Source organism: Dermacentor silvarum, chromosome 2 (genome assembly GCF_013339745.2).
Source record: "Dermacentor silvarum isolate Dsil-2018 chromosome 2, BIME_Dsil_1.4, whole genome shotgun sequence".
In the NCBI taxonomy this organism is placed as follows: Eukaryota; Metazoa; Arthropoda; class Arachnida; order Ixodida; family Ixodidae; genus Dermacentor; species Dermacentor silvarum.
In genome coordinates this window covers 131,655,404-131,666,519 of record NC_051155.1, presented here as the reverse complement: position 1 = coordinate 131,666,519, position 11,116 = coordinate 131,655,404, and the positions used below count along the sequence as shown (strand labels likewise).

Sequence of the window (11,116 nt, the reverse complement as noted above, 5' to 3'; positions counted from 1 at the left end):
CGACTGTTCGCGGTCATCGATTGAGATCGGTTCACGCTCGCCTGTGCGCGTGTGAGACCATGCTTGTTAATTTAATTAGAAAACTAATGTTAACTTCAATTTATAGGGCCGATAAAGGTATGAACCTTACTTCATCCGTTGTCTAGTACTTTTCTATCGCTATCAATGCATCGCCTTTCGGGCGAAACTGCAACATTTCTTTCCTCTACATTTCCGTGTCAGCACGCTTAACTGAAGCATGTACCACTGCGATAAAAAAATGAGAGAAAGAGGGGCCAGAGATCGTTGCAAGCACGAAATTCGAAAAAGGAAGCACCATCAAGACAGCTCAGACGATTCGCTTTTCCTTTATTGTAACTTGTATGGTACGACAGTGCCACTAAGTAAATTGTCAGTAAGTTATCGAGGAATGATGCACTGACGCTGATATGTGTGCCTATTTACAAAAAAAAAATGCAGAGGCTTTTTTCATGTACAGCGTGCTAAATAAGTGAGACACAACACGTCGCTTATGTTGCCGGCAGGCATGCCTATAAAAACCTACAAGGTAACTTCTTCTTTCTTGAAGATTTGGGCTGGAGTACTGCCCGGGCCGCCTCTTCGAAGACCTGCGAACATGAAACGCAAATGACACGTCAGTGTATAGGAAATTGTTTTGTTCGGCGTATATGGAGCGACAGTCAGAGCTAGCTACATTCAAAATATAACCGCCCGTCAGAGTTGCTTTGCGGTTACGGCGTTCTGCTAATGAGCACCATGTCGCGGGTTCGATTACTTGCCGTGGCTGCTGCATTTCCGAAAGCAAGACCGCTTGCGTACCGTGCTCTAGGACGTAGGTGGAACCCCGGCTGGTCGAATATCGACCGGAAAACTCCACTACGGCGTCTCAAAATCTCAAGTATCAATCAAGCACTCAAAACACAATGACGACGGAGAGTGTCGGCCGCAGGTCTTGCGAGTGTTGCCTTTAAGCATGCGCAGCGTTTAATAAGCTATAGCATCTAAAGCATGTCGTTTAGTGCGGCTTCATTTAGAAGCACAGAGCGAGACGGGCGAACAAGACAATGCGCGCAGCACAGCAGAAAAATACTCAAGCCAGCAGCTTGCGAGCCATCGTGCTGAATTCATGATCAGTGCCCCACAGATCCTGTAGCAACGGCAAGGGTTGTTACCTCTAGCCTTTCACACATCAGATTGAGATACACTCGTCACATCAGTCGACGTGCAGTTGAAAGAGCTTGTTTGCCGCATCAGACCTCGTCACTTTGTTTCCACGATAAAGGGATTGAGAGTCAACATCAGCCAGAGGGTGCTCCAGTATTTTCCTGTGTCACCCCAACCTCGCTGACAGCGGCCGCTAGGGATGCGAAGGAAAATGAAACTATACCTCCCATACGACAACATATGCTGCATCACTCGTTTGAGTTAAAGATCCGAGCTTTGCGGAACTCCAAGCTTACGAATATTTGCTTTTTGATCTCGACCGCAATTATACCCAGTCATGCGGAGCCTGTGCACTTCGACATTTTCAAATGTCGGGGCAAGTCTTGCTTCGGGGTAAGCAATTGGAGGTGTTGCGGCGAATGTGCATTGTGTCCCTCCCAGTTTGCTTTCACCGCACACTGACTGGGCTGTGTGTTCTTGAGCAGCTGTCACAGTAGAAAGCTACCACACAAAAGTGCCTACACTAGTGATCAGCGAAAACGGCACGCCTAAAAGTGTACCGCCTCATTTATAGCTCACATAATTGGATAGTGCCTAACAGAAGTCGCGCGTCAAGTCCAGGTCTCTCGTGATGACAATGCGCTGACGTGTACGCGCTCTTGCTCATGAATCACAGCTTAAGCTCATGAATCATTGCTTCAGCTTTACCGGTGCATGTTCACTAACACGCGGTAGCAAGGCACATATACGTACTACGCGCTTTTTGAAGCGCGTTCTTGCTGCGGCGCAGTATAGTGACGTTATCTAGCATACGCTGGGCGAATGACGTTCCTTGTCTCCAAGATATTGGGGCACACCTTTGACCTCTTTTTGCCTCCTTCCCAAGGAAGGGGGCAAAAAAGGAGTGCAACAGCCATACCCACCCAAGCTTCTTTCTAGCATGGTTAGACATGTGATACAAAACGCTTAAGACAAGATGACATGATCCAATGCAAATGCTAAGTATAGTACATATCGCAATTCGCAAGTCAAATTCTGCGCGATTAGACATCTCGGAGGCACACATGACACACAAGAGGCTTCAGACAAGAGGCCTCACGAATCAGCGCACACACTAACGATAACTTGCTATTGCAAGTAAGTACTACAAACATAGCTCGGACCTCTTTGACACGCTCTCCCGTCTTGGCTGAGCACTCGATGTAGCTGTAAGCTTTGATCTTGGAGGCCAGCTTCTTGCCCGCTGCTCTGCTCACGAGGTCCTCTGCCGTCTCCTCCTGGCGCAGGTCAGCCTTGGTAGCTGCAGGTTTGAGACGAAGCATTGATGTAAAGCATAGCTATCCGCTTATTGGGGCATTAAAAAGCAACAGAACCCTGCGGTCCACTGTTACTAAAGGATACACCAATGTGCAACACACCCTATACTGGCACTTTAGTTATAAGTGCCCACTGAAGCTATGTCACTGTATTGCACGAGGGCTTTAAAGGGCGCCTAAACCACCCAGAGGTCGAAATTTAGTTGTGGTGATGCAGTTGTGAAAAGTCTGCAACGAACACGTTGCCGCGAGAATTTTTCGAAATGGTGCCGTAATATCGGAGTTACACGCATTTGATTATCGAAACACGGCCTTCGCTCGTTTCGCTCTTTCCTTCGCTACGCTCCGTTCGTCACCTGGTCTCTCCTCCTCGCCGAGTGCTCCTCCAAATGTCTCGTGAATACGTCATTGCCAACGCGTTTTTCAAAACACTGCCCAATACCAGTAAAGGCACGTCCACGCTAGCGGCAAACATACCGACGGCTAACCGGCCTCCAGTACCGTAGAACGTCTGCCGCGCGAGAGGTGTCCAAAGTAGAAGTTGAAGTAGAAGTAGACACTCCGATTTAATCTGAGGGTAATTTGCACCTCTTACAGAAACACACACGAAGAGGAGGAACAGCGTTAAGGGCACCGTGACACGGAAAATCCGGTGTCGGCGTCGGCGTGATCGCCGGCGTCCGTGGCTGAGAAAATCATCCCGAACCACCCCGACCACGCAGGCCCCCCGCGTGGGGCAGAGGCGTTAGTGAACAAAATTGAATTTCTCAAAGTAAAATCCGTCAGAAAAATCGTAAAGTACGACTTAACCACAACCTACAGACATGACAGCGTCAGACTGTAATTTGATTGTATGAGAAAATATAATTCTGTTACAAGGAAACTCAAACACCAAACCCCATTTCCATCATTTCTACCATACCAACAGCGGCGCGCCCGGGTAGGTTACTTGCAAAAAATCCAGATGGCGCTCGCCTCGGCAGAGTAACGGCAGCGGCGCGCAGAGGCGAATGGGGAAAAATGCGTCGGCCCTTCAACTTTGTGAAGATGGTTAACCAGCGCAGCTGAAACGTGCGGCCCCGGTGTTTACCACTGGGTTAATCCCGAGGGTTCATTAAAGTATTTCTCATTTATGAGGTTACACACACGTTCGGCTGCGACGGAGAGAACGACGTCACTGACGGTATGCCCGCAGTCCGCCGTTGTCGCTTGCATTCGATGCCTCGAGTTTGCTCGGCGGTGTGGTTAGCAGCATTCGCCTGCCCTTGCCGCTTGCAATTCTGCGAAATTAAATTGTTTCAAAATTACATCTGTCCGTTACGTAAGACAATGAATGGCTCATACCCCCGTAAACGCAGCGTCCCCATTACGACGAGAGAAGTAAAATTCTAGCTGGAGTGATGAGCGGCAACGCAGCCAGCTGTGGAAGAAGACGACGACGACGAACGCGGAAGCAGTGGCACGAGCGCGTGCGGAGCACGAGCGTAGGAGGACGCTTCCTGAATGAAAGCACAGAGGGCGCTGCGAGCAGTCCTAATGTAAAACGGCGTTGCATGTAGGCTCCATATCCTAATGCTACGCTCTTCGCTCGAGCGAGCAGTGCATGACAGTGTATGGCTAGTGCGGTTGGCCGAAAGTCCTCGATTCTCGACCTAAGCGACCGTCAAACAATTTCGTTAGGGTGGCTACGAACTTCGTTTTGCGACGGGATCAGTCACGCGTCTGGTCACGATCGCCAGTGGGAAGGTGCCTTTATACGTTGAGCGTGTGCTTAGGTGGTCTGCTTGGCCTTTGAGTGACAATCGAAAGCACGCTGAACTTGCTTTCGCACCTCAGTAGCATTGACTTCAAGTACATACTTACTGCATGTTTGAGCCAGGACAAACTTGAAAATTTGTTTGGCATTGTCAGGCAATCTTCTGGAACTAACGATCACCCTACTGCTGCACAGTTTTTACTTATAATCAATTCACTTGCATTCTATAACCTTGCAAAACCATCTAAATCAGGAAACTATGCTTCAGAACTTATCAATGCACTGGTTTCTGTTCCCAAGGTGGAACCAGAAAATCAGATTACAATACTGGACGAATTGATTGACGCAGGAAAGTTTGGCGGTGCCGAAAGTGCACTGGAATACTGCGCTTTGCGCAGAAGCATTTTGTCAGACCGCATTGCTCTTGTGACTGCAAGAAGCCATGACAAGCTCGTATATTATGTAGCAGCGTACACGGCAAGGAAGATTTTTAAAGAAAACCTTATGTAAGGAATGTACGCTGTTGCTGACAGTTGAAAAGCAAACAGCTATAGCTAACCGCGAAGCTTCAGCTTTCACATCGCAGTTTGACAATGGAGGCTTGCTGTAATCCTCAGGCCCTCTTTAAAATATTGCTATACTTGAAGACAGTTTCACTACAGTTTTCAGTTTAAATAGACTGCATGAGAGAATCATTCTCGACTTTACTGAATTTCTTGCTCAGATACATTTTCCTGCACTAGCCTGTCCTGAACATGGAAAGTAAATCACTTGTGAGATAGTGAAGTTTTACACTCTTCTGCGTCTCCGGTTTTTCATGAAGTCTCTCAATAATGAGAGGACAGCAAAGAAAGATAAGCTTAAACATTTGAAAATGAGAAGATGCAAATAACTGCCTTTCACGAATTGCATCACATCTGAGACGCAAGCTCAGCGGCTTTGTAATTGTCCTTTTCTATATTTTGTCTTCTTATTCACGAACATCTTGCCAATTAATTGGTTGTTGTGTGCTGTAATTTGTTTACACTGTTTTATAAAGGTTCTTCATTCTTATCTTTATAATTTGTTTTGCTGTTTTGCTCACCCTTAACTGGAAGCGATTTCTGTTTGTCTTGTATAGGTTTTGAATGTGCTTGCGTTTGATTTTTTTTAGCCCTTTACTATGCCAAACGACACACCTGCACCTCCATGCCCCTTTTTTTCCAACCTTTCAAGAACTCCGGCCGTAACTGCCAAAGGGCAGCTGGTAGTATTGCATGAATAAATAAATTCAGGGCTCAACCTATTCAAGGCTGCGCAGTCGCTTTGTGTTCTGAGGAAACCGCTTTGCAGTATTTCATTATTGCTTGTGCTAACTAAAAAATGTTTCTCCGAACAAAGCTGTCATCGTTTTATTTTCATTTGGCTTTGAGGCAGTCGGCGAGCAAGGTAGAAGAGTCGTATCCCCACTCCCCAGGCATGCTTGTGATGCGGCTCGGAAAAAAAGTCATCGCGAATGAATGCCACGTTACGCAGCTAAAACATCTCATAACACCAGTAACAAATATTGTTCTAATGCGGCACAAGCACCTGGCGACAGAAAATCATAAAAGGAAAGGAATGGCTAAACAACGCCGAACACGAGCGCGCTTCGCCAGCACGCAGCCGGGCGGCCGAGCGCCGCGCCCTAGCACGAGGATAGAGTGCCTCGATGCGCGCACGGAGCGGAGCGGAGGCGAGCGAGCGCATCGAGGCACCCTAGCATGAGGACTGCTCGCAGCGCCATCGCCATCGTCATTCGGAAACAGTCTTGGCTCCCGTTGGCGGACGGCAGACTAGCCAATATTCTAGGGACCATACCCGAGGGGCGCCAACGAGCCAGCTGCGGAAGACGACGACGCTCGAGCTAATGCTGCTGATGATGGCTTTCTGTACGCAGGCGATTTCGCCTAGCCATATACGATTTCGCCTAAACATATAAAGTTTCGCTTTAAAAAGAAAGCTGCAGTTGCCGGGAAGCCTGACAAGCATTCAGGAATCTTTGAATGCTATCGCGTTCCACTCTTAAAGGCGAAACTTAAGCGTCCTTCAAAGTTTTATACATAGGCGATCAAAAAATCGGGAGTTTCGCCCAAAGGGCGAAGCATTATTCACATCGATGGGAAGGTTTGGTTGCGCTCAAACATCTCATTGTGTTCTAGCCGTACGCGCGGTTGCGACATGTTGGTGCGACGCAGCACGTGGGCAACTAACTATATTGTTTGGCAGAAGGAACAGCGCCTTGGCAGCTACCAGGCGTCTCACAATGCTGGCGTGATTAGGAGCGCCGCCAGTGGCGTTGCAGGCGTCGCATCTCAATGATTCAAGCGATGAGACCGACGCGAAACCGTCGGCGTTCAGTAACAAGGGAAATTATAGAGAACGTTACCGCGATGTTTACTGTCTGTTGTGCTCAGACCAGTGGATAAACAGAACCGCTCAGAAGGAACGCTAATGTGCTTAGTATCCCAGTGCACAACGCTCATGTCAGTAGCAGAAGGCAGAACCCTGGTAGAACGTTGTCCTGGGGCCGTATTCTGTAACGCTTCGGTTTTCGAAGGATTCGGTTTGCGTGCAGCGATTGGTCGCCGCCTGGGTGACGCCATCTCCTCAGGGCGCGAACGCATTTTTTGATGACGTCACGCACATGTCAATCACGCGGAAACCGAATTTGTCGTCTGCTACGAAGCGAAGCCGCGCGCGCTGCTTCGGTCTGATTCGAAGCGCAGTGTGCCGTGTGCAGAGCCTGTGCGTGCCGTGTGCACGGGCGAGATCGCGGCACTCGGAGCAAAATGACGGCGTGTGCGGTGCCTGTGGCGCCTGTTATCGTGCTTTTAGCGAGCCTCCGTGATAGACAGCGACAACCTCGACGTCGACAAGACGCCTTTGAGATGACAGACGAGGGATTCAGGCGACAATTCAGATTCTCAAAAGAGACAGCGCTCCGACTGTGCGAGGAACTTGAGTGTGTATTTTGGCCGCAACGCGAAGTTGGCGTACGACGTCCCACCTAGCGGCATAAATGGGTCAACCGAAGTAAACAAAATTCATTAAGTCACTCACCGACAGTACAACTCACACGCGTTTCATGATGAAAAACGTAAACCTCATCAATACCATGAACAAATTATTTTTATTTACCAAGAAGCGCTCGTAAATTGCTATATTTTTACTCGGTTTGTGACGTTCACTGCCACAAAAAGAAACCTTCGCGCCGATTGGTCTCTGTCCTTTCACTTGTTTTCATTACGTCAACGGACCGCCCCAATGTGACGCCACCGCCAAACCGAATCCTTCGAAAACCGAAGCGTTACAGAATACGGCCCCTGGTTCCGCCGTCGAGGCCATTGAGCGTTACGTTGACGGTGCGTCGATCGCCCTTCGCAGTTGCAGCCAAATGCGCTATGCGGCTCAGAAGGCCCTTTATAAACTTCCGCGTGCGAGCCGCGCGCATGCACGGTCAAGCGGGACAGCACGACAGCGGCGGCGTGGCCGAGATAATTTTATTGCGACAGCAATTATATGGGCACTGCAGACACATTTCTGCCGTCGCCATGAGGTTCCGTATAAAGTCCAACGGCGACAAAATTGTCACCGCACGCCACATGTTGTATGTGCGAGTGAAAGCGTACGAGGGTGAGCCGGCGATCGCGGCTCAATCTCGCGCACGCGAGGGAGGAAAGCGGGGAGGAAGCGAACCGTCTTCCGTCGCGCGTGACTCTCCGGGATGAGGGTAGGGAAAATAGGGCGCGTTCTACTCCTGGCGGCTTCGAAAAAACAGCGCACGGCGGACTGTGTCCCCGACGCAGATGACTTTCAAGATACAGCGACCCGCGCGGGCGACCGCGGCCGCCGGGGCTCGAAGGGAGGCGAACATGGTCTTCGGAACATAGCCGGATTGGAACACTCTAGTGAAAATCAATAGCAACAGGTAGTGCGAGTCGTACAACACCAGCAGAACAGTCTCTCCAGGCGGAATGTGCAGAGAAAGTAAAGTCCCAGGATTAGATCGGGAGGGCAGTGTTCTAGGACATGGAATAAAACTGAAGTATGATATCCGGCGCACACGAGCCGGACGCATTCCAATAACGGCCGGTGCTCCACCGTTGGCGAATCGGACCACAGGCGACGGGGCAGGAATGTATAATTTCTTGTAGACGAGTGCGAAGCTTAGAATTCTTCATAGATACGTGCGCATCATCGTCAATCAAAGCCGTAACTAGGTGCACCATCCACGTTCGCTTTGATGAGGTTCCGATGTGTGGGCAGGGTCAGGAGAGGATTTTGGCGTCGGGCCAACATATGAGCATCACCTCCAGGTGCTGCACCGTTTTCCGGAAGCGTGCGCCGAAAGGAGCTAGGGGATGATGATCGACGAGATGGAGGCGAGCGGCAGAAGCAGCGATGTGGCAAAGGAGAGCTGCTCAATCGGGTGGGCAGAGACGTGTCACCAGGAGCTGGGGAGCGAGAAGTACCATGAGGCGGAAGGTGGGATGGAAGGTAGAGCAAAGGGGTCGAATTCCACGAACAGCGGCAGCGACGCGAAATACGCGTACGGCAGACACGGCCACAAGTGAACCATATAGGACTGTCGCCTATAGAGCGCACCATTCGGCCGGTTTGCGATACCGCGTATGAGCATCGGTTACGTGTGACAACGTTGGGTGAAGTGTTTTCAGGCCGATTAATGGAGCAGAGTTTGGTCAAGCCAATGTTGGCCACTTCCTAGCGCGAACGACGGTCTGGATCAGTGTGACGGTCGCATGACAATTGTCGGATCCTATAGGGCTGGGGTCGTGATTGGAGTTGCGGCTTCTCTTTCACGGCCGATGGTATGTACGAGGTCATCAGAACGATTAGGCGCGGGCGGACTGCGGAGTTCTTCGCAGGTGGATCTAGCAGCCGTGTTGGGAAGGCGGGGAAATGGGTGGGCAATGCGCCGGCTCTTGGCTTCCTCAAAGCGCCGGCATTCGGTAATGATGGCTTGCACAGTGGACAAATTCGGAAAAATAAGGAGGTGAAAGGCATCATCTGCTGTGCGCTTAATCATGCGAGACTTCATCATCTTCGGACATCTTCGAATCCACCTTGCATCACAGAGCGAGCACGTCCTGGATGTACTACAGGTGTAGGACTCAGTGCACGTGTTGGTCAAGCGAAGCGAAGTATTTTTGGGCGGCGCGCTGACGTCCAAAAGGCTTGCCAAACGAATTCTTTGGCTTTTGTTTACACACATGCCAGCTGATGATTTCCTCCTCGTGTGTCTCAAACGAGACACCTGTCGTTCCCGCGAGGTAAAATATCAGGTTAGCTATAGCATGAAGGCCTGGTCCCAGTGGTTGCTTGCGCTCACCCGTTCGTACAGTTGAAGTCAACCTTCGATATCGGTGTTGTCGGTGCCGGGAAAGGTTCCTGGGGCGCGCGGTTGCGCCAGGATGACGGTGGGCGCAGGTGGCGACTTTCCCGAATCATTCTCACCTTGATCTGGCATTGCCGATGCAGCCAAATAGTAAATCCGCCTTGCGTCTTGAAGATCCCGCAATCTCCACCAAAAATGTTACGGAGAAAAGAGAAACACGACTTATTTAAAAAGACTGCAGCGACTCACAAGATTAGTTTCCAAGAGCGTACGCATATATAGTCTTCTTCTGGACTAATTTGCAATTTATTCATCAGCCTATTACAATACGTGTATATATATATATATATATATATATATATATATATATATATATATATATATATATATATATATATATATATATATATTGTCACGTAGTAGTGACGCTGAAGAAAACAGTCGTAAAACTGTGTACGACAAAACTGGTTGTTTATTGGGCGAACCTGTGCCCACAAAAGCAAGGTACACTCAAAGCACAACGATAGCGGCGAACACAGTCGGCGATCGTCGAAAATCTGATCAGCGGCGAAACGCGTCGGCTTTTATACCTGAGTCATCGAAGGTTCTAGATTAATCCCTGATGCCCGCGTGTCTTCCAGAAAGTTCTAGACAATTCGCGTCGGTCACACAATCAGATAACATAAGCGTCTGTGAAAACAGGCAACGGAAAGAAGCATCGATAACGTTCTAGAAACCTCCGACACAGGCGCGTCCTGCGCCGAGCGATAACGTTTAACATTTGTTAGCCGGTGGAAAGCGGCCACCGGTGAAAGATAAACATGTATACGTGTCAATACCCTCCCCTTAAAAAGCATCGTCCCGATGCTACAAGCACGAAAGCGAAAACAAAACAATGCGTTATAAACAACAAAAAAACAATAACAAAGTAACAAAGTACCTAACGTCGTCAGCGGGCGTAGAAAGGTTTAAGACGCACCACATGGATGACTTCAGGTCGTGCCCGGCGCCGCTGTGATTGCGAAATGCCGTCTGGCACGACCTCATAGTCCAGTGCGCCAATACGTCGGATTATCTTATATGGTCCGAAATAGCGACGCAACAGTTTCTCGCTAAGTCCTCGTCGGCGAATCGGAGTCCAGACCCAAACACGGTCGCCGGGCTGGTACTCAACGTAGCGTCGTCGAAGATTGTAGTGTCGGCTGTCGGTCCTCTGCTGGTTCTTGATGCGCAGGCGGGCGAGCTGTCGACCTTCTTCGGCACGCTGCAAATAAGTGGCAACGTCGACATTTTCTTCGTCAGCGACGTCTGGTAGCATGGCGTCAAGCGTCGTTGCCGCGTTCCTTCCGTAGACCAGGTTGAACGGCGCCATGTGCGTCGTTTCTTGCACGGCCGTGTTGTATGCGAAGGTCACGTACGGAAGGATGGCATCCCACGTCTTGTGTTCGACGTCGACGTACATTGCCAGCATGTCGGCGATGGTCTTATTTAGGCGCTCGGTGA

General features: G+C 49.7%; 1 protein-coding gene across 1 annotated transcript in view; it reads right to left on the bottom strand.

Moving 5' to 3' along the window:
• Positions 1-331: 331 nt before the first annotated feature.
• LOC119441776 (ras-related protein Rac1) overlaps positions 332-11,116 on the bottom strand; it is a 50,867-nt gene continuing 40,082 nt past the window's right edge. The window contains exons 5-6 of the mRNA XM_037706384.2: positions 2,328-2,464; positions 332-608 (exon numbers count right to left, since the gene is read on the bottom strand). Of these exons, the coding sequence (XP_037562312.1) occupies positions 531-608; positions 2,328-2,464 (215 nt within the window). The 3' untranslated portion in view covers positions 332-530. The remainder of the gene's footprint in view (positions 609-2,327; positions 2,465-11,116) is intronic.